Raw genomic sequence first — 27,040 nt, forward strand, 5'->3', positions numbered from 1 at the left:
AAAAATAACCATAATTATTTTAGTACAGGTCATGATAAACTTTCAGCATTCGCCACGGAGAGTGGTCCGAGTGTTAAGAATTGACGCTCTTAATTAGCAGATGGTAGAAAGATTTGTGTTAGGAATTACCCTCTTAATTGGCAGATGGTAGAAATGTTAAAGAACAAAGACAACAAAAACACAAGAATTCCTTTACTTATGCCCTGTTGTAACTATTTCATTTTTACGGGATGATATTGTGGGGGTATCTCACCTATTTTTACGGAATGATATTGTAGGTCACCTATTTTTACGGAATGATATTGTAGGGGTATCTCACCTTAGATTTTGTCCAGTTTAATAATATTCTCTTTCTATTAAAAAAAACCACAAGAATTACAAATGGTCCACCCAATAAGAGTACGTCAACGATGCTATAATACCAGAACTGCTACTCTACAGGCTTAAGGAAACCCAAAATTTTGTCCCATTTAGTCCATGATCAGACTCCACAAAACACCCAAAACTTTGTCCCAATTAGTCCATGATCAGACTCCACAAAACCTATCGAATGTGCTGATTTTACGATTTGAGTGCCTAATCGCCTGTTAGAGAAATAAGCTTAGGAATGCAGGAACAGTTTCCCAAAACCCATGGAGGCACTTAACGGAAAGCTCAAAACATAGACCAATGATTTACACTAACGACATATCACATAGCAAAGGATAAAATTTATTCTCTTATTAAAAAATAACCATAATTATTTTTTCTTTTGCTTTAAATGTGGGCCATGTGGCTTAAAACAATATGATGGTGAAAGAACTTATAAAAGAAATATATCAAGAGGTATTACCAGTACTAATCTGACTTGGGTCTATCACTACTCCACGAACTGGTCCTGTCCGACCTAAGAAACTTCTGTGAGATGGTGCTGCTGAAGAAGCCATAGTTTGAACATTAGGAGGTACTGGTATTTCAGGAGAATGACCAGAAATGCAGAGGGCACCACTATCATCTTGCACCCAGTATACTTCAACCATGACGCCTCTAGGATTTTCTGTTGTTTCTGTTCCTGGAATCCCCACAAATCTTGACCCCACAGGTATCTGCAGTGCCAATGTAGAAATGCAACTATAAAAATATAGACTGGCTTCTATTATTATCATTTTTTTTTTGCCTGCGATAAAACTTGCCATACGAATGTAAATGTCAAACATACTATCGTACCTCGACAGAGGCTCCAGATGTCAAGTTCAAACAGACCAGTCTCCCCTCGGCTGTAGCACTTTCCAGCTCTGCCTTCTTTGCAATATTTAAGAATACTTCTTCCAGCGTTGTAAGACTGAGTTGAATGTCTGCTATACTGAATTCAACTTCTCTGTCTTGAAGCTCAGTGAAAAATTCCTGTTCAAAATTGCAAATTCCATAAGCAAGCAAAAGACACAGAAAGGACTCAGTAAACCATGACTTGATAGTACATCTAATGCATTTGTTGTATTGAGAGGAAAAAGAAACGACTATCTATTATCCTTTTTTTCGACAGGGTGCACTTGTATGGCATTGGGAAACAGTTGACGAAACATCATTCTCTAAGTTATAATTGTGATGTCAACAGTTCCGGGTCCAATTACAAGGGGCCAAGTAACTTGAGACTCCAAACATTTGGTTGATGTCATTTTTAGCTATATATGCATATTCAAATTGCAAGCATAGGACAATTCTATCCATTTTCAAAAGGAATTTATTGGGGCACCATTTTACAGATACAACATAGGAAGATTACAATCAAGCACTAGCTAAAATCTGATGGGGTAAAATCTCAAAAGTTGTGTTTCCCATTCAATAGGCCTCTTACGATGCATTTCCAAAGTTTCTAGCGTATGCTGCTCTATTTATAAATGCTTAGAACTAGTAAATCATTTCATTCTCTTAAATGAGTGTTTGAAAATAAGGCTGAAAATAATGAAAAATCACAAAAGATCTTACAGTTAAAAGTCTCTCCTTGTCATGTGGAATGACGAAAGTCAGGAAAGCTTTGTTCTCCTCTTTCGGAACAACATCTAGGCGCTGTCAAAATATTTCCACGAGTTTAGAAATCAGAGTATTGTCAGGCAATAAGAGTGAAAACTCAAAACCTATTTAAATATGTGACATACATGCTTAAAAAACTGCTTGACAGCCTCGTGATTGGTTGCGGCAACAGCATCGCCATTGGCAGGACTTCGTCCAACATCGCTCCCAATGAAGCTAACATTAGCAATAAAACCAGTACCAAACCGTGATTTTAACCTGATTGAAGTTCCAATGCAGCGGAGTCTACCCTTTGCCATAATTCCTATGCGGTCGCTCAAAATGTCAGCTTCTTCCATGGAGTGGGTTGTTAGGATAATGGCACGGCCCTTTTTAGCATCCTCTATTATGTCCCACACATGCCTTCTTGTTATTGGATCCATGCCAGTAGTCTACAAATAAAATAAATTCAAAATACTAATTTTTTGAAAACTGCACACGTTGATCGACTACACATGTATACGCAGTTCTCTAGTTTACATACCGGTTCATCAAGAATCACTAATTTCGGATCACCAATAAGGGCTATGGCAACACTGAGACGGCGTTTCATTCCTCCACTGTAACTCCCAGCTCTCATCTTTGCTGCTTCACTCAGCCTTACCTCGGCCAATGACTTCTCAGCAACCTGCATTCAGCAACCACTTATCTTAACAAAAAGAAAATAGAAATAGATAATAAAGGTAGAGATCATTTCCGCTGCAATAAGTTCAATAAGTGTAGAAATAGAAACCCTGGAATAGGTTAAAATCTTCAAAATTAACTGAATATTAAAACAAAATAATCAGGAAACCTTTCTACGTACCGATTTGATTGAGGCTCTGGGTAGGCCTTTAATACTAGCAAAGAGGTGGAGGTGGTCTTGACCAGACAACGCATCCCAAAGGATATCAAACTAAAAATAAAAGTTTATGTTTTTATTGTAATAATATATAACGGATTTATTCTAGTTTATAAGCTGGAAATAAGCATAGAGAGACTGAGAGAAAGACTGACCTGAGGACAAACTCCTATTATTCTTCGAATATTTGACATGCTAACAGAGCTTCGTACAGAATATCCATAAATCAGTGCTGTAGACAAGCCAATCAGATTGTTAAAAAAATGTCTTAAGAACTGATTTCAAACCCCAAAAAAAGTACAATTACAATTAGATTGTTAAAAAACATTTCTTAAGAACTGATGCCAAACCCCAAAAAAAAGTACAACTCATGGCTCAAGTAAATTAAATGAGAGCTGAATATTACCATCACCAGCAGTCACTGGTGTTATGCCAGTCAAGCAATTGATTGCTGTGGTTTTCCCAGCACCATTGGGTCCAAGAAGACAAAATAACTGATCTTTTGCAACATTTACCCACAGGCCCTGCAGATGATTTACAGATTAGCAGCAGCAATGAGTTAAATCCGTCCTCACTCCTAAAAATATTGGTCATTTTGCTTTACAAAGCCAAAATGACAGCTCAGAACAAAGGATGAAAATTGAACTAAAGAAAAGATCCAAGAAACAAATCCGGTGGCCAAAAAATACATCTTTGTGCATCAAATGTGTACCTGTCCAAATTAAGACTTAATACAAAACCCCAATGGACCAACTATCAATCAAGTGGGATGGTTTTCATTATCCAGATTTACGGCCAACCATGAACCACCACTTTGACATTTCTGTTTATAAAACTGAAAATAATTTTCAAAAAATCAAAGACTACACACTGGACCAACATCCTCTCATTTTTAATTAGGCAAGCTTACAAAAAATTTCATTGCAGCAACAAAATCTTTGGTCGGTACCGTTTCTAAAGACTACAATACTGGAAAACTGTAGTTTGAAAAGCTTCTTTACCTTAAGGGCATGGTAAGGTGAAGTCCTTTTGCATTTGCAGCAACCAATCTTCCTGGACCCAGGATAGGTCTTTGCAAGCCCACATACCTGAACAGCAACATTTGAATCAACCACACCTTCCCTTGTTTGCTGTCTAACAATATTTTCCTCTTCAAGGACATCTTCATCATCTGGAGTAACATGCTCAAGTGGCGGGACTGAACCTATACAACTACAAATGCCACCCTCTGTAAAGAAAAAGGATACAAAAATACGAGTCAGTCAAGCCTTTAGTAAAAAAGAAGAGTAAAAACATAGATTGAGTATAAAGCTCAGGTACCTCGGACATTGTCTCCCCCTTTCCCTGTCCAATATCCAGGCTTTAAAAAGTAAAGTGTCGATTGCCTTACACCAGATGCATTTGGAATTACATTATCAAAGTAGAGAGCCAAAACAAACCACACAAAGAACAGAGACACGAGCCATATGTAGATATCATTCTGTCAAGGAAAAGTAAGAGTAAAAAAACTGCAAAGACAGAGTTCAGGTTGACAGGAAAAAAGAGAAAATTAAGGAAGACACATGCATGCACGCCTCCCCCAAATCCCATGAAACGGTGAAAAGAAAATGGAGAGAAATGCTCCCCTTTTTGTTCCTAAGAATCATATTGGAAGCAAGAAGACGAGAATAATGGCCAAGGGGTGCCGTAAATAGCATCCAAAAAAGTACTTTATCTTAACATAAAGGGTTGAGCTAGAAGCTATTGCATACAATTGTTATCAAACATTCGGTATCATTTGGTGCACAGTATGCCCGCCTACTCCAGCTAATCCCAATATCTTCAGGGGTAGAGGTTGAATCAGAAAGCAGTTGTAAGGCTTGAGCAAGAAGATTTGGTGGAAACAATGACCAAACAATTCGATAAGTATTAGAGAAATTGTTACTGTATGGAAATCCAAATCCTGTAACAAGCTGCAATAATAGAAACAGAGAAAAAAAAAGAAGATCAATCATTACAATTTAACAGGGAATGTGATACACGAGATACTAGGCAGAATCTTACCTGAGTCAGAAAGCTAACAATAAATATGAAAAAGCCCACTGTTGTGGCTGACGATGACTTGCTGATGAAGGCTGAAATCATGAAGCCGAAACCAATCTAGGAAAATTGAAGCAGAAATTGACAAATGGGCTAGGTAAAAATCGGATAATGAAAACCATCATTCATAGGAGAACGACCACCAGAGGGTTAATGCAATATTACCATATTAAGTTCGAAAAGGAAGAACAGGAGGAATAGCACCACAAAACTGTTGTTCAAGAAGAAATCAAACTGGAACATCATTCCAAAGAGAACTATGAAAAGTGAGGAAAGAAGTGTAATGATTCCCTCCCATGCAAACCACGATGACCAGTAGGCAGATCCATAAAGACCCATCATAGTCATTGCCTGAGAGATTTTTAAACACAGTCATACATACAAACAAAATTGTTAGTGTTTTGCAAATGCCCAGAAATTTAAACCTGTATAACTTCAGACAGAAGAAAGTCAAAACCTGCCGAAGTTTAAGCTCCTTTTCTGTGACCAAAGAACTGATTTGGAACACAAAAGCGAACATGGCAATTGCAAGGAAAAAGGTGGGTCCAACTACTTTAATTGCAGAGAAATTACTATCTGCGGGGTGAGCATATTCCTTAAATCCGACAACCCAGCTAAAGTTTGGATCTGAGCATAAACAGATTCATAAAATAAGTACCATAGTGCATTAAACGGAAAGAAAAGGTGATGCATCCAAAGAGAGAAAAAAAGAGGAAAAAAGGTTGCCTCATGCAAGTATCACAGAAACCCAATGAACCATGTATAATACCTCCAAGTAAAGACCTCGCAATTTCACGCTCTGCAGCAATCTGAAGTGGAATTTGAAATTTAAAAGTTGGATCTTCAAAATGCCCTCGCACTGCAGTTGCAGTGGAATTGGTTTGTACACCGTAACTGATTACAGTAGCATTTCTTTCAGTAAAATGAAGAGCTCCTGGACAATGCATGGGATTGCTAAAAAGCCAAGCATCTACTTCGGCTGGTGTTCCAAATGATTTAACCTGTACAATCAAAGGCGCATAGAAAATGATGTCAGCATCTACTTCGGCTGGTGTTCCATTAGCTACATGAACGCTGCTTTTCAATCTCTACTAAACCTCCATGGCTCATTTAACTATGAATAATACAGGAGTAGTCCATAATTTCATTTCCTCCCTCTAATTTTACTTCAAACAGTAACCAAGATTATAAATCTTAAGAATGCTATTTTATTGAAACCAAGTAAACAAGAAAACATTCTCTTATTTTCTTTTCCTTTTCAAAGTTTCTTTCCAGCACCGATATATGGACAAAATGAAAAATCTGAAATATTCTCTACTAGCACGAGAAATTTAACTAATTCATCAATCAAATAAATAAGTATCTACAGATTTATAGTCCTTTCCCTGTCGCTTCATGACTTGTAAAGAAAATCCAGGGTTTATAGGAATACAAAAAGTTATACATTCTGTAAAATCACGATTCCCTTTTTTTTTCGCAGCAACTAAACAGAAATTAATTCAAAAACAAAAATCGAATTACAAACAAACCTTATCGGACGGAATCGGCCGGCCAGGGTTGTTATCCATGATGGCTCTGACGATACCTTGGACTTTGGCGTTGTCATTTCCGCTCCAGACGAAGTCAAAGCAAGGGAGCTTGACGTAGTACTTGTCCTCGCAGGGCGGAATTGGCGAAGCCACCAAAAGTCTCGGATCGGGGACGCTCTTGTAGGCGGTAGTGGTGGCGTATCTCGCTTTTATGGCCTCCTGGATGCAGAAGATGAGTAAGATGAAAAACAGCGACGAGAAGAGCTGGAGGAACGTCGCCGGCTTGTTCCGCCATGAGAGCAGGAAGTTCTTCTTGAACAAAGCAGTGAATTGCTGAATCAACAGAGGCAATCCAATCAACAGAGGCAATCCACTCTGTAAACTCGTCATCTCGAGATATGATCCTCTGTGTTGCGATGTATCATTAGTGCTTGTCACAACATCGGGCGGTCTTTCCAGTACTGAATGAACGCTCTCTCTGTTCTGGTTCGTTGGCTTCAAAAAGCGCGGCATCGTATTTCTTTTTCCGATATACAAATGGGCTTGATCTTTTATAATATAACGGAAATGCCATTCTTTCGTTTAATAGTATAATTTCTATGATTAACTAATTCAAAATTAGGGTTACCTTCTTCGGAGAAATTTGATGTGACCATAAGAGTTGTGGAGGATAATGCCTTATCTTAGAATTTTTTTTTTGCATTTCCTACTTCTTGAGTATCATACGTGCCAAATAAGAGATATCAAATTATATTGCCAGTTAAGCACCTATAAATTTTATGTACAAACGAAAAAAGAATTGAACTCATTACGTTTAAAGAAGGAAGACTCGCCTATTGATCTTGTTGAAATGAGTTGTTTTATTTAATAATGATATAAATGACAAATATTGAATTTATAATATCCTTTATTATTTTTATAACAAAATATTTCAGATGTTTTTGGTTCTAATGTAACCCTCCCATTATTTGGATATGATAATCTCACTTTCTGCAAATATGAGGGTATCAATATGGTGATTCAAATATACTTTTACACCATATGGACAATTCCTACTTATTTAGTTATTTATCATCATCTTTATTATATTCATTAGTTATCAATAATACAATAGTGCCCGTTTGGTAGGGCGTATGCCTAGCTTCTCTAGCTCCGCTAGCGAGAAACACTGGAGTCTAGACAACGCTCATCTGCCAAGCAACCACTAAACGACATATATGCCACCGTTTACGCCAAGAAAAATGCTCCTATCACGATAGTATTTCTCATACGCCATGCGTAGTCCTTCGCTATCCCTTTGCCATTCACGATGAATTTATCAACACCCAAAAAAGTAACCACAAAGAAATACCAAATTGGGATATAGAGCAAGCAAAAATCATTGACGGTTGCTTGTGCAAGAGAGATGGGTCTACCTCCAATATAGCCTCTCCAGTTTTCATGTTTCCTAACTTCACTTGTTAGGAATCCCACATATAAAAGATGTGAGGATCCCAGAGCAAACCCACCTCCTTACAATCATCTAGGCCTTTTCCTTTGGTCTCAAGTACCATTAAGTGAGAGAGCCCAAGGAGAGATAAATTCGTGTGTGGCCAATGTATTTATGGGTATCGATAAACCCAAAGCGAACAATATAGTTGATTGTATAAGAGGTGTGGAATTATGACATGGTATTGAAGCAATTCGGTCTAGTTAGACATAGTCTCTATTCCACTTATTGGGTTTGGCATAACCCAGTTTACAAGTGCGGAGAAATGTTAGGAATCCCAAATCTAAAAGATGTGAGGATCCCAGAGCAAACCCACCTCCTTACAATCATCTAGGCCTTTTCCTTTGGTCTCAAGTACCATTAAGTGAGAGAGCCCAAGGAGAGATAAATTCGTGTGTGGCCAATGTATTTATGGGTATCGATAAACCCAAAGCGAACAATATAGTTGGTTGTATAAGAGGTGTGGAATTATGACATGGTATTGAAGCAATTCGGTCTAGTTAGACATAGTCTCTATTCCACTTATTGGGTTTGGCATAACCCAGTTTACAAGTGCGGAGAAATGTTAGGAATCCCAAATCTAAAAGATGTGAGGATCCCATTGGATTTATAAGAGCAACTGAGCAAGCCCACCTCCTTACAATCATCTAGGCCTTTTCCTTTGGGCTCAAGTACCATTAAGTGAGATGGCCCAGGGAGAAACAAAGTCGTTCAGACTCGATATATCCACGGAAACCTAAAGTAGACAATATAGTTGTTGTATGAGGGGTGTGGAATTATGACAGCACTGCACTGAAGAGCCCCTCGTTCACTCCACAACTCATCTCCTAACCCAGTGTGATATGAACCCCATTCATACCTTAACCTAGCAAGGAGTATGACTATGATGGTGAAAGAATGTTTACAGAGAAGACAAAGAACAAACGTGAGATCACTTCATTTCATTATCAAAAACTAACTTTTTTTAAAAGAATAACATCAACCCTTATACTAATACCAACACCGACTTATCTAACGAGTAGTTAACAGACGTTTGCCAAGCTAACAACTTAACAGAATATGTAACAGAAGTAACGCTAGTACAAAGGTTCCTAACACAATGACCCATCTTCACAACTTCACCCCGCGGTTTTGTTAGAGGCACTCGGCCTCTATTTACCCAAATCTATGGTCTTGTTCAGTTTGTGGGTGAATAGATTTGGGTGCCCTGAGTTTTTGGGTTGTAGATTGCTTTTTGTTAAACAGACAGTGAACGAGTAAATTCAAAAGATGGGGATGAGGATACTATACGATGCATTGAGGGCAATAGCAAATGCGGAAAGAATGAGTAAATAAATTTTAGATGATAAAAAGATTGAGTGTTCTTCTAAAAAGATAATTAGAGGAACCATTTTCTGTATTTTTATTCACCTTGAGGAAAAAAAATTTATAGAGTTATAATTAAAATTTTTACTTTGTCTAATTGTTAATGCTTTAGTATCCTTATTGGTAGATTGTCAGTTTATATTCTATCTCTAAATTAGTTTCACCAAGCATTTGCATAGCATATTTCAATGACGTATATTCTAGCTTATATGAACGACGTATATTCCATCAGTCATATCTTCTACCAAACAGAGCCTTAATTAAAGTCTGACTTTTCTAATTCTCATAACTTCTTCAATGTAGATATCAGCTAGCTACTCATATTTTATTAGAGCATTCCCAACAGTCTCTTTATCCAACTCTCAATCCTAATATTTGAAGACATGTCAAAAAATAATGATGCAACAGTGTCTCCATCCTTATTTAACTCTCTATTTTATTTTCTATATCTGACTTCCTTCCTCGGGGTAAAGGAGTGAAAAAAGCGTTCCCTGTTGTGTCAAATTATATTTTATACCTTACTAAAATTGACACGTCAGCGCTTAGTAGGGGTAGAGAATGAGAACGAGTGAAATCATTTGAGAGATACGAGAATTCTTCTTCTCCAGAGCTTTCGTCTACTTTCCATGGGTGCCGAATCAAAGAAATCAACACTTGCAGCTCTCATCCACTAGTTTTTTACCTTCGTCTCATATCTAAGACTCTTGAAATCATCTGATTTGAAAGTATTTTGTCGGAACATAAAATCTTGAGTTCAAAGTTCTTGTTTTAGTTTTTTATTTTGGTTGAATTTTTTCAATCTTACAGAGAGACAATTTTTCGATTTTGACAAATGTTCAATCTTTGTCTTCTACACATTCTAGCTTTGCCTTTCGATTTATTAGTGGCAATTTGTGAGTACATTATTGGCTGAAACATAGGCCTTTACTGGTATGTTGTCTTCTTCTATTTAGGTAGTTTTTGGGTCCTAAAATTTTTGATCACTTGGACTTGCAAAACATTTTCTGAATTTAATATATATGCGTGTACATTTGGATTCACATGTTTATTGACAGAAAAGATCTTGATAAATTGTGGACCCATTTAGAATTTGTAGCAAACTCCATAGAGTTTTCTATTTAACATTTTCTATTTAGTTTTCTTTATGCATTTGTTCATCACTACCACTAATTGATTTGCGAATAGATGTGGCTTTATCTATATAAATATTCATTTTTTTGAGTTAATATCTCGACTTTAACAACACATATGTCTATTTTCAATAATTTTATAAACAATTACAACTCCTGACACCTTAGCTTCATCAATTACAGCTTCTGCAATTTGTGTGGGTTATTCCATGCGTGAAGAAAAGAACTTTCCCTTACGTACATAACACATATCTTTCACACCAGCCAAGGCTATTCTAATCATTTGAGTCAAAAAATGAGAAAAGGGCAAATAGGTAATTTGGAAATTATAGCAAATTATCATGTGTTTTTTTCATGAGAAATGCCTTAATTATTGTTAATGTTGTTGGTCAGCATGGTTTTGTTTCTCATCAATCAATTGTAGAGAATTTGATCGAGGAGGCTCGTAACAAATTGAATGGGCTCAGAAGCTAGATTATATTGAAAATAAATGCATCGAAATACATGGGCCGTTGCCTCGAGATTTTCAAGCATCATTCCCAAACATTTGCTTTCAAATTTATTGGTTCGTTAGATATCATTCATGATCTTTCATATCATTATTTCAATCTTTCGTGGTGTGGTTTGTAGTCTTCAATTTTACGTGCCAAAAAAAAGCACTACATATAAGTTATATGTATAGTTCAATGTCACTAAAAATTATCATAATTTTGTTTTGCACATAAAATCGTACATGATTTGATTAATTTTTTTATAGAACCCTTACTGAGATTTGGAAATTAATTTTTGTGACGAAAAACTACTATATTTTTGCAAATTTGACTTGACCATATATACACTATAATAGTATTTGGAAAACCAATCTCGAATTACTCAAAATTTAGAATAGTTGAATGATCTCCCACAGATTTTTTGAATATTGTTCAATGCACTTTTTTTATACGTAAACGGGTTAGGGGAAGGATAAATATTCACTCAAGACATATCGTGTCAAATTGACGTGAGTGAGGCTTAGGGATATAATATGCCATTTCTTTTTTAAAATTGATTGGTTTATAAGTAACGCAAAACCTCATATAAACCACACGAGCGAATATTGTTTTGGTACAATATGTTCTTGCATGAGATAAATTTAATTAATTAGACTTATTTATTTAAAAAATGTGAATGCATAAGCACCAAAAGCATAAAATAATTTTAAAAATGCAGTAAAATTCATTTTTCAACAAATACCATTTTCCATAATAGTGGAAGGACATAAGGGCAAATAAGTCATTTAGTCGCCTTCTCTGTCCAATGAAGACGCATAATAAAATGACGAAGCTGGGAGAGACAGGAGACGATTGCCAAACAAAAAAACATCTGAGATTTAATTCTTGGCGGTGAGAGTCTCAACGGTCGAATTTCTGGTTGCCTTTATATAGGAGTCGAATCATGTCGGATCCATCTCATGGTCACTCCAGCTTCTGGACTCGGGCCAACGCTCTCCTCAGGAAGAACTTAACCTTCCAGGTTTTATTTCCGATCATTGCTGGTTGAGTCGCAGGTTTTTTTGGTGTAAACAAAATGCAAGTTTTTATGAATATTTGAATATGATAAGAACGGGGATTCTGTGTGTACTAAGCTAGGGTTTGATTCTTGCTTGTTCTGCTAGAGTCTGCATTTTGGGAATGAATTATTTGGTAATTTTGATGGTGCATATTGTTAGGCGATTATTGAGGGTTTATTCAAAAATATTAGTTGAATTATATGGTCAGTAGCTCTTAATATGCTCTTTACTCCATCACTAGAGGATGATTACAACAACTGTTGATAGGTAAAAGTTCCAATTGACTCCGATTTAATACTTCTTTTGTTCTCCTTTATCATATTGCACAGAAAAAATTACTCTTCTTCTTTAGTATCTGAAAACAGAACCTGACATGGATAAAGACAAATTTCTGCATGCTTACCACTGGTCAGGAAAATATAGGTTTGAATTGAATAATTTGATTGTCTGTAGGAAGTTAATTTTGACATCTGAAATCAATGGTTGTTCTTATTTTTGGCTTAATTCTTAGTAATTTGATGGCTTTGAAGCTTGATTTCCTGTTTATTATGAGTTTTTCCTTTCCGTTGTCACCTTATTTGATTAAATCTTCATATGCACTCCCTCACTCATTATTTTTCTTTGTTTCTTTTTTATCAGAAACGCAATATCTCTGCAAATGTCCGGCTCATCAGCTTTCCATTTCTTCTCTCTTTACTTCTTGTTCTCATTCAAAGTTTAGTCAATAATGAACTTGACAAGCCTAGTAATAACTGTGGCTGTGCTTGTATCGATACGAATGGGGATGGTCAGTGTGAGAAAGTTTGTGGGTTACAATACTCGGACTTGGATCAGGCACTAACTTGCCCCATTCCTAATCCTCCAGAATGGCCTCCACTCTTACAAATGCCTGCTCCTGAATATCGTGCCGTGAGAACTGATTTTGTTTCATTCACAGACTTGCCAGATGACTCATGCAGGACTACAGGGTCCTGTCCTGCAACTCTACTATACACTGGCAATAATCAGTCTCTTGCAGAAAGTATCTCTTTATACTTCTCTTCCCTTATGTTTTTTCTTGCTTTTCTTTAAAATAAAAGAATACGCTTTTTTTAAAAAAAAATAAAATATTTTGCCTATCTTGATGGTACAATAGAAGGTAACATATCCTTTTGTTATAACCTTAAGTCTGCATTTTAATAGTTTTGGCTGGGAGCATGTTCACGTCTTCGTTCACTATAAATTCCTCTAATGTTGTGGATACTTTAGCTGAAAATGTTGTGGTAAGTCTTTCCAATCCTTTGCTAGTTTGCTTTCTTATACATCTATGAATTCATATCTACTGTTTCACCTTCATTATCAGTGATTATTTTGCATCGAGTATAACCTGTATTGCTAATATGTATCTTGATGGATGCGTAAGTCGCTAATGTGGTTTCTGTCCTAAATATTTCAGGGTTCGGAAACAAAGCCTCAAACACAAAATTTTCTTGAACCTGCTTTCGTTTCGGGAGATCCCATTTATCATGCACAACGTCAGTGCTTGGAAAACTCAACCTTCACTGTTCCTGTGAAGCTGTTATCCACTGAATTATCACAAGGTATAAATTAATTACTTTCTGAACAATATTCCTCTAGAAATATTCCTTAATTGCTTTTGGGGAAACATAAGGCTTGCACTGTTCTGCATGGACAACGTTTGACTTGTATTGATTTTCCAACTGACAAAGTTTTTAGATGAACATATTCAAGAACAAGAATGTTGTTATGTTTGTTTGAGCCTTGCCATAACAAACAAGTTTTTATTTTTAATGAATGCGCTAACAAGTTACAAGAACAAGGCCATCAATATAAGATACATAGATTATTTGCATTTAACTAATTCATTATCAAACAAGAAAGAATTTGCATCAACTGCAAGTGAAAAGATTTTGGAAAGAAAAAGAAAAATGATGAACTTGGAGCTTTGTGAAATTTGAATCTTGCCACCTGGCAAAGAATTCCTTTTGCATCATACACTCAGCATAAGGCCCAAAGGATCTCTCCATGTACCTACCCGTTTGCTAACTTATTTTTACAATGAACCCACAAGTTTGATTGTCAGATTTTAGAGGGGGAACTCTTCTTATGTACTTTGATTTTTTCATATGGTTGATAAGACTGGTGTTTTTTTCTGATCTTTTACTACATAAATTTCTTGCATTGAACATGCTAAATTTTATTGATTTACGATGGTGTTTTGCATATAGAGGTAACATGTGTTCGAGGTTTGCATCTGTGGCGCAATAGTTCTCTTGAGGTAAACGATCAGCTTTATAAAGGTTACCGAAAAGGAAACCCGGAGAGTAAGATTAACGAGATACTTGCAGGTCTGTCTATAACTATCTTCGAAATGATTTCTTCTTATATGATACTCTTAAGTCAGCTGGCCTTAAACTCTACGGTTTAACATTAGTGTTTTGATTTTTCCACAGTGTATGACTTCTTAAATTCCAATGGGAATAATTTTAATGTGAGCATCTGGTACAATGCCACCTATATAAAGGACATAGGCACTCTTCCTATGAGATTGGTGCGCGTTCCGCGCTCAGTGAATCTGGTGTGTTTAACCTACTATTAGGCTCAGTGAATATGACATTTGTACTGACACTTTTTAAAGATTTTTGTTAATCAACAAGCTCTTCGAAGATATTAAAGAATTAACTCTAAGGTGGTTTTTGGCATTTTTTTTGGGAAGTAGGAAATCAAATTTACATAAGCAAAAAATATAGAAAACTCTGCCATCTTGAGATGACAGGGTGATTAATATAGAACATAAAGTCATATTAAGAGATGACCGGGTGAAGAAACCATAAGAAATCTGATTATTCATTTTGGATGCTATATTTTTAGATATGCCTTGAGATATTCTGAATAAAACCATTTTTTCAGTTTATTTGGAGGAAATTCTTTATGGTGATCTGTCATAACTTCTTAACTCGTCTGTTAAGAAGTTATCTTTGTTGTCCTCACCAACCGATGTGTTTTATGGCACTCTGGTTTTGAGGTAGCATAAAGGGTTCTCAACTTCTCATTCTGAAGGCAAGTGCTGGTAAATCATTTATCTGAGACAGATGGTTTCACATAGCAATTGTAAAAAGTAGGAGCAATATCAAGTTAAAAAGTGGAATCTTGCATGGACTAATTATGGCTTCGCATATGCTCGTTTGACCAATAGACGAACTTTGAACTATTTGATTCGCTTGCTTTGGTGATCCAGCATGGTGTGGACCATGTGGTTAGAAGCAGAAAATCGAACACAAAGATGTAATGCAACTCTTTCACAAGCCTAGATCAACAACTAGGGTTATGAGAAAATAAAGGCTTTCGCTCAAAGCAGTGGCCATCTATTAATTTTAAAATCAATCAAAAAAATCCCGAAACCCTAAATAAGAAAACCAGATGTTTACGCAAGAAACCCTCAAAATAATAACTAAAAGACTAACCATGTCGCAAGTCCAATGTATGCTTTTGCCAAGGCTCTTGCCTCTTGGTGATGCTGCAGGTGCAACAAACTGTGTTGCACGTGCAAGAACTTCTTCTGCCAAGTCTCATAATATTTGCATTTCTTTCTTCTTGGATTTGCATCATTTGGCATCTTAAGTGCTACATACAGGATGACCTTTAAATTTTGGTCGCATATGCAAACTGCTACTGAAATAATTGTTAAATTTGAACAATATAAATAATAGAATAAGACCATTTAACATAATGGAATTAGATAATCTGCATTCTTACATGCTTTTAGTTTTGTTAAGATAAAAGTTATTTTCCAGCTTTCTTCTAACTTAGAATTATTGTTGACGCTTTTGCAGGCATCAAATGCCTACCTTCAGTTTCTGCAAGGGGCTGCTGGTACAAGAATGCTATTTGAGTTTATCAAAGAAATGCCCAAACCTCAAACCAAACTTAGGCTGGATTTGGCATCTCTTCTCGGACCCCTTTTCTCTACATGGGTTGTTTTACAGCTGTTCCCAGTAAGCATGTGGATTGTTTTTAATATGCCTTTGGATTTGATTGTAGAGTTCATAGCATTTGTTTGATTGAAGCGAGGTTTTCTTCTGCATTTTTTCTAGAATCTCGAATGCTGTCACATAATCGGATATATTACTCTTGGCACGAATTCAAAATTTCAATAAGCTAAAACCTGTCTTCCTAGTCAAAATTTCTTTAAGTGTATTGTATTATAATTCCTTCAGATAATTTTTCCTTTTATGTTTTGAGTGGCTACTGCATCATTCCATTCTGCTGTTATGGTGGTGGCTAAAGTGTAGAATACCTACATTTTATTTTTCTTTTACCTAAAAAAGAATCATTTAAATTTTAAATCAAAAAACATTCTTTGTTTACATCCCTGTGTCTCTCCTGCCAAATACAAAGGTTTACAGCCATCTTATCTCTAATCAATATGTTCAAGGATTTTTTAGTATCACAAACTCTTTTGATTCCTCAGCATTCATACTATTTATTGAAGGAATTAATGTGACAGTTCTTCTCCTTTCGTTGATCTAGTCAGTTCCCAAGTATTAAAACCATTTCAAATAGATTCGCCTTCCATATTTTCTTGCCCAACTTCAGGGAGGAGATAATGATGTAAAATCTTCATGTCTGTCTAGAAGGAAATATCTATTAACCAAGGTTTGTTTTCCTTTTCTGAATACTGTTGGCAGTTAGAATTTTTCTGCACCTTCCAGATGAGGGGAACTTTATTTGTTGGAGCAATCAGCCAAGTACATATCTTTAATTTCTACAGGCCATAGTCTTTATAAAACTAAATTTACGATAACATTTTACAAGTTCCATTCAAATTTTATTATTGAAGTATGGCCCAATTTGTTGCATCCTCTTCTAATTGTTATTCTAAGTCTGTTCGTTGACTGGCATTACTAGCTCATTTCACATGAAAATTTGAGAAGAGTGACTTATCTTGTGGAGATTGGTTCATATGCTATTTTCTTTCCAGAGGGCCTAGCAATTAGGGGACTACTCTAACATTAAGATGGGGTCAATACAAGTCTTTTTATTGAAACTCTATTTCCATACTATTGACACATTTTGCTATTTGATGTAGGTGGTATTGACGTCGCTAGTTTATGAGAAGCATCAGAAACTGAGAATCATGATGAAAATGCATGGGCTTGGAGATGGGCCATATTGGCTGATTTCTTATGCTTATTTTCTTTCTGTATCACTGTTGTACATGCTATGCTTTGTGATATTTGGCTCAGTCATCGGTAATAAGCTGGCTTTGTTGCTTTCTCTTTTTATCATTTAATTTAAATAGATTTGATGCCATTGGTTTCTTTTGCAGGTTTGAAATTCTTCACACTGAATGACTACAGCATCCAATTTGTGTTTTATTTTATTTATGTAAACCTACAAATTTCTCTGGCCTTTCTGATTGCTGCAATGTTTTCAAACGTTAAGACTGCTTCAGGTTTGATGTCCTCCTTTGTTTGTTTTTTCTCTTCATATATATACATATATGGTGGTGTCTATATTCCACTTTCGAGTTTTAGTTATTGGCTCATGACGTATTATTGCATTTACTGATTACAGTGATAGGCTACATTATCGTCTTTGGAACTGGACTCCTAGGCGGCTTCCTTTTCCAGTTTTTTGTAGAAGATGCATCATTCCCACGTAAGTTGAATGATACGTGAAACTAAAACTAATATTATGTTCTAATTGCCTTTCCGATTAATTCTTTTCATGTTCTTATTGAATTCTGAACATCTTTACTTTCAGCTTTGCTTTCATTCATAAGTTAATTGATGAGAGCCTAGCCCTATAAATTTCCTATCCTATATTGTCCATCGCAATGGCCGAAGAAGGAGTTTTTCATGATTAGTCTCATTGCACGTGATGCGAGTTGATCAATATCATCAGCTCATGACATCATGCATGCTGTTATGGCCACTCTTACTGTTAGATCTATCCAGACCCGATGCTTGGGAAAAGATTGTGAAAAGAAAACGAATATTGTCATTCCTGTTGACACAAAGTAACAACAAAACGAGTCTGCAGTTTCAATAAAATGTTAGGTGCTTATGGTTGCATTCTTGGTAATAGGGTTTGGTATATCAGTGGATCTTGGGTTTTCCACGTTATTGGACAATATTCATGGATATCATTATCTACTTAAATGGTTTGGAGCTTGATAGGAGTCGCAGATAGTAGCTTCAACATGTACACCTTCCAATCTTTTGAGCGGTTATTGCATCATTGCCCATCAGTTATTGCCTTATTGTCAGGAATTTTCTTTATTATACTTCTGAGCAGCTTTGCTTACCTTGGAATGTATTTTCTGTTGTCCCAGGCGTCTGGATCATTCTAATGGAGCTATATCCTGGCTTCTCTCTATATCGTGGACTATACGAATTTTCAGACTATGCTTTCACTGGCAATTTCTTGGGGACTGACGGAATGCAGTGGGGAAACTTGAGTGACGGCGAAAATGGGTTGAAAGAAGTCTTGATCATCATGGTTGTTGAGTGGTTTGTGGTGCTTTTGGTTGCATATTACACAGATCAGATATCTTCATCTGGAGGTGGGAAAAGTCCTCTGTTTTTTCTGCAAAGGTTTCAGAAGAAGCGCTCACCCTCATTTCGAAAGCATAGTTTGCGAAGACAAGGATCTAAAGTTTCTGTCCAGATGGAGAAACCTGATGTCTCTCAGGAGGTACGTTTTATTCTTCGAATAATTCAATGGACGTAAACGTAATCACAGGGTAGATCTACCAGACATTAAAGGTTTCTGCAAACCAATAAAAGATGGATGATAAATTGTATTTTAATCAAGTAATCATCTGATCATGTATCAGCTGAGTTATTTTGTTCATTTTACCAAATATAATTTACGAGTTTTATAGCACTTTTTATTTTTCTCGCACCCTTTTCCTCAATTGAATTGGCCGCAGTGTTAATTTTAATTGAACGACAATTTTCTCGGTATGTTTTGTAACATCACTGTAGTCTTGTGGAGTATTTGTGGATATTGATCTTATAAAGTCAGGAATCGTTGTAATTTTTATTTTACTTATATGTAGCTCAGACTTGTATAGATAATACTTTTTATGAACATCTATTTTTCTGCAGAGAGTGAGGGTTGAAAAATTACTACTTGAATCTAGCACTAGTCACGCAATCATATGCGACAACCTCAAAAAGGTGTATCCTGGAAAGGATGGAAACCCTGATAAATTTGCAGTAAGAGGCTTATCTCTTGCTTTGCCTCGAGGAGAGTGTCTTGGTATGCTGGGTCCCAATGGTGCCGGGAAGACATCTTTTATCAGTATGGTCAGTAAAATGCTCCCCTATTCCATTTTATGCATAATTATGGAGGTTTCTTGATTTTGTTACATGCATGATGATCAATGTCTAGTTACAATCCTGAAATCATGAGAAAGATAAAATTGAAAATGCGCAATGGGTAATAATAATATGTTCTATATACGCACCCTTCCTTTTTATATGGTAGGACAGTTAGGCAGTCGTAATTACTGTACAGTTTAGCTCAGTGAAACAAGTGACCTTTTATTTGTCCTTGCTGCTGTCCCAAATTCACCATTTGAAGGTAATGTGGATATTAGAATCAAAATACTCAAAATGTGCCTTTTTTTAAAAGCTTGCCTCTCTTATTCTTCCCTGAAAGTGATTAAATACTTCTAGCTTTGTCCTTTGGTTGCAGTCTTGCAGATGTTAAAAATAAAGTTGGTGACTTCCTATTTGTTATTCTCCCTTTTGTAGTTTATACTTTCTTTTGATTATAGCCAGGAAAATTGCATCGCCAACAAGGATTTTGCTCAATTGAGACAATATTTTGGTTTCTGAATTTCTGATGTTCATATTCCTTCTGGCTGGAATAGGTATCGCATGGCTTCCTTTCTTTGATTTCTTCCAAACTAAAGGATTCATATTATGCTGTGACAGATGACTGGGCTCACAAAACCCACTGCTGGGGCAGCTTATGTTGAGGGTCTGGACATACGGACAGACATGGATGGGATATACACCAGTATGGGGGTATGCCCACAGCATGAGTAAGCTAAACTTCTCATTAATTTTGAGCCTACCATACGTTTGTTTCTCTTGAAATGAAAGTGAGAATATCTTCTTATCTCTCTGTCTGTTTGTAAATTTAGCCTGCTCTGGGAAACCTTAACAGGAAGGGAGCACTTACTTTTCTATGGTAGGCTTAAGAACCTTAAAGGTTCCGAGCTGACACAAGTAAGTCATCATCGTCTTTACTTTAGAGGAGGGGAGAGAGTTGTAGAGCAGGACGGAATGAGTATTAAGTGCATGTTTTCTGCTCTTGTTCTGTTGCTGCAGGCCGTGGAAGAATCTCTTAAAAGTGTCAACCTGTTTCATGGAGGGGTTGCAGACAAACAAACTGGGAAATACAGTGGAGGTATGAAGAGGAGGCTTAGTGTTGCCATATCTCTTATTGGGGATCCCAAGGTGTGCTTGATATCTCTCCTCCTACGTGCCGTTTTGCAAAATAGACCTCAATAATTATATCTTCTTACAATTCTTTTGTGGTGATCCAATGAAATTATGCTAGGTTGTTTACATGGACGAGCCAAGTACTGGATTAGATCCCGCCTCAAGGAATAATTTATGGAATGTTGTGAAGCATGCAAAGCAAAATCGAGCAATCATTTTAACCAGTATTTTCTTTCTTCCTGTCTCCCTCCTCGCAGTTGAGGAGCCTACATACTGCCTTCTTGTTATACATGTATCCGTTCGTTTGGTTTTGTTCTGCCTTGTTTTATATTGGCATGGTAGGAGCTCATTTTAATAGTTTAACGTGTGTGTTCGCTTGTTTTCAGCACATTCCATGGAGGAGGCAGAGGTCCTGTGTGATAGATTAGGAATTTTTGTCGACGGCAACCTGCAGTGTATTGGAAATCCAAAAGAGGTAATTTTAGGTGAAACTTATGTGTAAAGCCATCATCTGAGTTTCTAAATTGTGGCCATTTTACTATGTTCATGAATTCATTGAGTCTTTCACCAAAACTTCGAGTACCTGAACTTGCTATCAACTGCAAAACCATTCATGCTTTGTATCAGTAATTACGATTCATGACAGCTTAAGGGTAGATATGGAGGATCTTACGTGTTTACTATGACAACATCGTCGGACCGCGAGGAAGATGTGCAGAATTTGGTGCGGAATCTCTCACCAAATTCAAACAAAATATACCAAATATCTGGAACACAGAAGTTTGAGATACCAAAACATGAAGTGAGGATTGCAGATGTGTTCCAAGCAGTTGAGAATGCAAAGAGCAGATTCACTGTGTTTGCTTGGGGCTTAGCTGACACAACTTTGGAGGATGTCTTCATCAAGGTTGCTCATGGAGCTCAGGCTTTCAATGTATTATCATAATTCATCACACTTGTTAAATTTATTATATATATATATATATATATATATGTTTATCATTTCTATAATCTTTCTACTGTATATATAATTTTTATAATACACATCATTGGAGAAATAAAAGTGTCAAAAAATTCTCTTTATAATTTCTTTAAGAAAGATGTGTTATTGCAGGGGCGGGGTCAAGATTTTAGACAAATGGGGCAAAAAATCTTGTGGGGTTTGGAGGTAGCGCCCACGAAATTTTTTAGGACTATTTACGAAAAGAATCGTTGTTGAAAATGTTCTTTTTGAAGGCACAATTGAGATATGGGATCGACGGGTGATGGGAGTTGGAGTGGTGAGAGAGTAAAGAGAAATTATTTAATATATTTACATAATTATTCAATTTAAAGGTTTTATTTTATAGGAGCACGACGACAAATTTAGTCTTCCTAATGTTGGCCCTAATAGATTCTATATGCCAAACGCTTAGATGATGAGATTTGAAGAGGGGCATAACTGAAATATGGGTATGTATAGGATATTTCTTAAAACTTAAGGGGGGCATAACTGAAATATGAGTATGTATAGGGTATTTCTTAAAAAAATGAAGGGGGACAAAAGTCAAAATATGAGTATATATAAAGTATTTTTTGAAAATATAAGGGGACAATTGCTCTCCCCGTAATTCCTTGGTACATCCGCGCCTGTGTTATTGTGGTATCGAATCAAAAAATATAGTAAATTTTTACAATATTGTATTAGTTCTAAGGAATAAGCTTTTAGTTTAACATATCAATGCTTCACTTTTCTCGCTTCCTACGTCCCCCAGGTTGGATCTATATTCAAACTCTCACAATAATTCAATAACAGGTTTCTTCTTATTAAGTGATATGCCTCTTCTCTACTATTTAAATTGAGATTTTAAGTCTCCCATTGAATTTTAGAGAACACACTTAATTGAGATAACAAATCATTAATCATATACTTCATTACATTAACAAATATATGTTATTGTAGATTGCGGAGTAAATAAAGGCAACATTATTCTCTGATTCGAACTCGAATTGCAAATAAAATTAAATTCGTGAATTCCCAAATTCGTACCTAGCCTTATCAAGCTCGAGTTTGAATAGCTCGAAAAAAGCTCGGTTGGCATACAAACCTTATGAGAACAGTATTGATACTCTAACCTAAAAAAAAAAAGAACGAAAATTCCTCCATTTTACCTCGAATCTTATACGACATGTGTGATCGTCATTAATTATAAAAGTACATGCGAAGCTCTCTTAACATCCAACGCTTCACAAAGATTGGAAATGAAATGAGGTTCTAAATTTGGCGTAGGTAGTATTGCTGAATTTATAAATACCATGACAAAGAAAGACCAAAGGTTCACAGTTGGCCACGGTTTATATGAAAGAACTTAATTAATTATTAATAGGATAATTAGTGATTGGATTAAGGTTCAAACACGTGCAGAAACGGCCGTTAGCGGTTTCGACTTTCGAGTCCAAGGTGGGGCCGGAATCCCCAAACGGCGAATTCAGCAAACACCTTCTCTTTTCTTTCTCTTGTCTGTAACGCCGTACGCCCCACCTCTCTCTTCCTCTTTTTATGTTAATATATATATATATATATATATATATGCCTTTATTTTATTATTTATATATTTATCCGTCACTCCCACACCGAAATAGCGAATATTACCAGAAAAAAAGAAAGAGAGAGAAAATGCGAGCTAGAGAGAGAGAGAGAGGGGAAGAGAGGGAGAGTGAGTGACAGAGCATGTTTTGATTTACAGAGAGATTCGAACGATTAGATTTTACACAAGAGCTTCGACGGACGGCGATTCGTGAGTTTCTCTTCAATGTCTCTTTTATCTTCGTTTCATTTTTGCTTTTGTTGTTGTTGTTGTTGTTGTTGGAGTTGAATGTTTTCATTATTTCTTCTCTATGAGTACCCGGCATATGGTTTCTATGGAGTGGATTGCATTACGGTGTTGATGTTAGTAGCTTGCAGATCTTTGTTTGGTTTGGTTTCTTTTTGTGAAGGAAAGTTGTGGTTGTGGAGGAGTTTGATTGTTCTAGGTAAAGTGTTGTGGATTTGATTAGACTGGTTTATTGGTAGCTGTCAATTGGATTTATTTATTTATTTATTTTTCTTTACCTTTAAATGGAACTGGTAAGGGGATAGAGATCCGTTGGCTTTGTTTGTCATTACTCAATTGTGTTTCTGTTTTCAATGTCTTATTATTTCTAAAACATCTGGTTCTTGAATTTTTGCTTATTTCCTTGTTCTGATTACATGATTAGTCTTTTCATGCAAGAAAATTTTTAGGATTATAGGATTATTTTCAAAAAGAAAAGAAAAGAAAAGCAATTACAAGTAAGATTATGCATCTATCCTGTATGTGCTTCTTTATTTTGTGCTGCGATTTTAATATTTTTGAGGCTTGGTAGCTTGTTCAATTTAAATTCTAGCCCTTACTAGTTAGGATAGATGCATGATGTGAATTGATATTCATGGATATATGAAAATTTCTGAAGATCCCTTGTTTAATTGGTGTGTTTAAATTATATTGACTGATTAAGGGATATGACGCCCCTTTTATTGATTAACCTTTTTTTTTTTCTTTTTTATCTTTCTTCATTTCAAATTTCTTTATCATAAGAAAGAAAGGAGAATTTCAGTGCTCGAATTTACAGCTCATTTAAATGTTGGAAGCTCCTTCGTTTCTGATCTGCCGGGAGTTTCCAAGCTCCTGTGAGCAAGAGACCATGTGGATTCATAATACTTTCTGTGTACTTGAGCTCTCGAAGAATAAGCGGCCATCTGAAGGAGAAGATCTCAGCTCTAGGAAGATGCTGAAGACATTAGAATTCCACGGGAGAGAGAAACCATCGGAAGATCAAGATTATCTCTCTGTTGTGCCAAATGAAAATGATAACCACCATTATGCAGGGGATCAATCAGAATCCAGTGTACTTTTTAACCAACTTGGTCGAGATGTCTCCATTAACTGCCTCCTCCACTGCTCCAGATCTGATTACGGGGCTATTGCGTCATTGAATCAAGGCTTCCGGTCCCTCATTCGGAGTGGTGAGCTGTACAGGTTGAGGCGGAAAATGGGAATTGTTGAGCACTGGGTTTACTTCTCTTGCAACCTCCTGGAATGGGAGGCTTTTGATCCAATTCGCCGCCGATGGATGCAGTTGCCCAAAATGACTTCTAATGAATGTTTCATGTGTTCAGACAAAGAGTCATTGGCAGTTGGTATGGAACTTCTTGTTTTTGGAAAGGAAATAATGGCCCCAGTTATCTACAAATATAGCATTTTGACGAACACGTGGTCCTCAGGTATAAATATGAATACTCCAAGATGCTTATTTGGTTCTGCCAGTCTAGGAGAAATTGCGATTCTTGCTGGCGGTTGTGATCCATGGGGCAATATTTTGAGCTCAGCAGAGCTTTACAATGCTGACACTGGCTTGTGGGTGAATCTTCCAAACATGAATAAACCAAGGAAAATGTGTTCTGGAGTGTTTATGGAAGGGAAATTTTACGTGATTGGTGGGATCGGGGAAGGCAATTCAAAGATGCTTACATGTGGTGAGGTTTATGATCTTAAGACAAGGATGTGGCACGTGATACCTAACATGTTCCCCGGACGAAATGGAGAGGCTGGGTCCACTGAATCCTCTACTGCTGCTGAGGCACCTCCTTTGGTTGCCGTAGTAAATAATGATCTCTATGGAGCTGATTATGCACAAAAGGAGGTCCGGAGATACATCAAAGAACAGAATGTCTGGGTCACATTAGGAAGATTGCCTGAGCGAGCGTTTTCAATGAATGGGTGGGGGCTTGCTTTTAAGGCATGTGGAGATCGGCTAATTGTTCTAGGTGGACCGAGAACCTTAGGCGGAGGGATGATCGAGGTTAACTCTTGGATTCCGAGTGACGGTGCTCCTCAGTGGAACCTACTTGCTAGCAAACCCTTAGGCAGCTTTGTGTATAACTGTGCTGTCATGGGATGCTGAGGTGTCTAGTTTTGCGGATGCCGTGGAATCCTTCCTGTTGGGATCATCAACAACGGGGTCTAAATGAATTGATGACCTGAATAGGGGGTAATCTCGACCTTCCTTTTGGGGAAAATTCAGCATTTAACGTCGATCCATAAATACAATTTAGAACAAATTCCAGGGTTTTTTTCTTCCCTTTGATTTTATTTGTCTCTGTGGTTTCTTCCCCCCACCTTCCAACAAGCTTCTTGACTTCTTGTCTGAGAGTCTTCCTTTTGTTTGGTATTTGAGAACTTTAAAGTCCCATTTGTAGAACAATTACTGGTGAATAATGAAAGCCCTGTACAAGTTTAGTTTGTTTTGAGTAGTTTCAAAATTTGATTGCATCGCGTTTATTCTGTAGATGGGCCTAGTTGGTGCAATAACTTATGCTCATATTTTAAGAGAAACGACCAGTAAATAAGCCACCCCCAACAAGGGCGAATTCCTCAATGTTCTTGTTTTTTCCCTTTTGTTTTCCTTTTTTCAAGGTGAGCATAGTTTGAGTTTCAACCATAGCTCCATTGATTGGATACATGGTTCCTATGTGAACTGAGATCGTACACTTTGCAGATTTGTTACATTTTGTGTGGTTTCCTAAGCTGTTTATGGTGATTTTGCTTACAGTTTTGCATACCATCTAATTGAATTGCTTTAATGTGTAACTAAATCTTAGATTTTTGTTTCCTCTTGTTTTTACTGTATTTTATGGAGCACATAGGACCTTATCATTGCGTGCTATTCAAATTTTAGTTCTTAAGGTGAAAATGTGTGGGAAAGGCATCTGATTAAGTGACTCTATTGTGGATTCAGCATATAAGCTTCGAAATACAAGACCCGATCCTGTACAGAAATAGTTTCTTATGCTTTGGGTTTAGGAGGTACAAGTACTGTGGAAAAATTTTGGAAGGTGAACAAATATACTTAATGACAGTCTTGGAAAATTTTAGAACATAAAAGAGAGATCCCCTTAAGAGAAAATGTTAAGCAACTGTTACAATTATGAAAGGTAATATGGTCAATACACTCCATTTAGATAATATGAAGAGTACAAGTTGGAAAAGTTATTTTGTTGAGTTCTAGGAAGAAGAAAAATGTTCAACAGTATTATCAAATACAATGGAATGATTTAAGACTACATTAACTTAAAATACTAGATAAATATATGATGTTAATCGCCTGAGGAGTGTATGTCATGACAGAGTTCTAGTGCAGCGGGAAAGTTGCCTTTGCGTTTGCATTTGCTGGATTTGTAGTCCATGTGAACATATATAATTGTAAATTGAAAGTACGCTTCTCCTTGAACAAACCCTTAGAAGCTGTTATGAATTTCCCAAGGTCTAGAGTATGGCATGACTGATGGGAGCAAACTAGGAACCTTAAATGCAATTTTGTCTTTTCCATGGAAAATTTGTTTCCCAAGTGAATTGATATTTGCTATAGCTACTAAATATTTGGATTTAAACAACTGGTTCTTTATTCTTTATGGCTGTAGAATTAGCATTCTGACACATTGAGACGTTTTCACAAAGTTTTTCTTCTTCCCTGTTCTGCTTGTGCTTCT

The 27,040-nt window shown here is 36.5% G+C and overlaps 3 protein-coding genes across 5 annotated transcripts; 2 read left to right on the forward strand and 1 right to left on the reverse strand.

The window, feature by feature from the left end:
* Nucleotides 1-695: 695 nt before the first annotated feature.
* On the reverse strand, nt 696-7,000 carry LOC119986499 (ABC transporter A family member 2-like). Its single transcript, XM_038831072.1, has 16 exons — nt 6,499-7,000; nt 5,739-5,970; nt 5,427-5,596; nt 5,135-5,320; nt 4,934-5,029; nt 4,642-4,842; nt 4,211-4,370; nt 3,892-4,118; nt 3,297-3,414; nt 3,046-3,122; nt 2,855-2,944; nt 2,534-2,677; nt 2,136-2,441; nt 1,966-2,046; nt 1,207-1,383; nt 696-1,085 (listed from the first exon to the last, which is right to left on the reverse strand). The coding sequence occupies exons 1-16, from the start codon at nt 6,886-6,888 to the stop codon at nt 819-821; spliced, it is 2,922 nt and encodes a 973-aa protein (XP_038687000.1). The 5' UTR covers nt 6,889-7,000; the 3' UTR covers nt 696-818.
* Nucleotides 7,001-11,808: 4,808 nt separating this feature from the next.
* Nucleotides 11,809-21,570, forward strand: LOC119986590 (ABC transporter A family member 7-like). Of its 2 annotated transcripts, none has more exons than XM_038831214.1 (18): nt 11,809-11,994; nt 12,671-13,052; nt 13,214-13,293; nt 13,467-13,611; nt 14,260-14,379; nt 14,485-14,609; nt 15,865-16,026; nt 17,121-17,283; nt 17,361-17,486; nt 17,609-17,692; nt 18,369-18,730; nt 19,147-19,347; nt 19,981-20,090; nt 20,193-20,277; nt 20,380-20,508; nt 20,612-20,717; nt 20,880-20,968; nt 21,140-21,570. In XM_038831214.1, the coding sequence occupies exons 1-18, from the start codon at nt 11,917-11,919 to the stop codon at nt 21,437-21,439; spliced, it is 2,847 nt and encodes a 948-aa protein (XP_038687142.1). In that variant the 5' UTR covers nt 11,809-11,916; the 3' UTR covers nt 21,440-21,570. The 2 variants fall into 2 exon arrangements, with proteins under 2 accessions (XP_038687142.1, XP_038687143.1); XM_038831215.1 differs by having other exon boundaries at nt 21,121-21,284.
* Nucleotides 21,571-23,110: 1,540 nt separating this feature from the next.
* On the forward strand, nt 23,111-25,804 carry LOC119987453 (F-box/kelch-repeat protein At1g74510-like). Of its 2 annotated transcripts, none has more exons than XM_038832372.1 (2): nt 23,111-23,270; nt 24,090-25,804. In XM_038832372.1, the coding sequence occupies exon 2, from the start codon at nt 24,133-24,135 to the stop codon at nt 25,453-25,455; it is 1,323 nt and encodes a 440-aa protein (XP_038688300.1). In that variant the 5' UTR covers nt 23,111-23,270; nt 24,090-24,132; the 3' UTR covers nt 25,456-25,804. The 2 variants fall into 2 exon arrangements, with proteins under 2 accessions (XP_038688300.1, XP_038688301.1); XM_038832373.1 differs by having other exon boundaries at nt 24,094-25,804.
* The last annotated feature ends 1,236 nt before the right edge of the window (nt 25,805-27,040 follow it).

The sequence above is a fragment of the Tripterygium wilfordii genome, chromosome 20 (assembly GCF_013401445.1).
Source record: "Tripterygium wilfordii isolate XIE 37 chromosome 20, ASM1340144v1, whole genome shotgun sequence".
NCBI lineage: Eukaryota > Viridiplantae > Streptophyta > Magnoliopsida > Celastrales > Celastraceae > Tripterygium > Tripterygium wilfordii.

Coding starts and splice junctions, on each gene's coding strand:
- LOC119986499 (XM_038831072.1), bottom strand. CDS start 6,888: ATGACGAGTTTACAGAGTGGATTGCCTCTGTTGATTGGATTGCCTCTG. Junction 3,415..3,891: donor CACCTTACCATGCCCTTAAG/GTAAAGAAGCTT, acceptor AATCATCTGCAG/GGCCTGTGGGTAAATGTTGC. Junction 1,384..1,965: donor ACAAGGAGAGACTTTTAACT/GTAAGATCTTTT, acceptor AATTTTGAACAG/GAATTTTTCACTGAGCTTCA.
- LOC119986590 (XM_038831214.1), top strand. CDS start 11,917: ATGTCGGATCCATCTCATGGTCACTCCAGCTTCTGGACTCGGGCCAAC. Junction 14,380..14,484: donor GATTAACGAGATACTTGCAG/GTCTGTCTATAA, acceptor ATTTTTCCACAG/TGTATGACTTCTTAAATTCC. Junction 19,348..19,980: donor AGACATCTTTTATCAGTATG/GTCAGTAAAATG, acceptor ATGCTGTGACAG/ATGACTGGGCTCACAAAACC.
- LOC119987453 (XM_038832372.1), top strand. CDS start 24,133: ATGTTGGAAGCTCCTTCGTTTCTGATCTGCCGGGAGTTTCCAAGCTCC.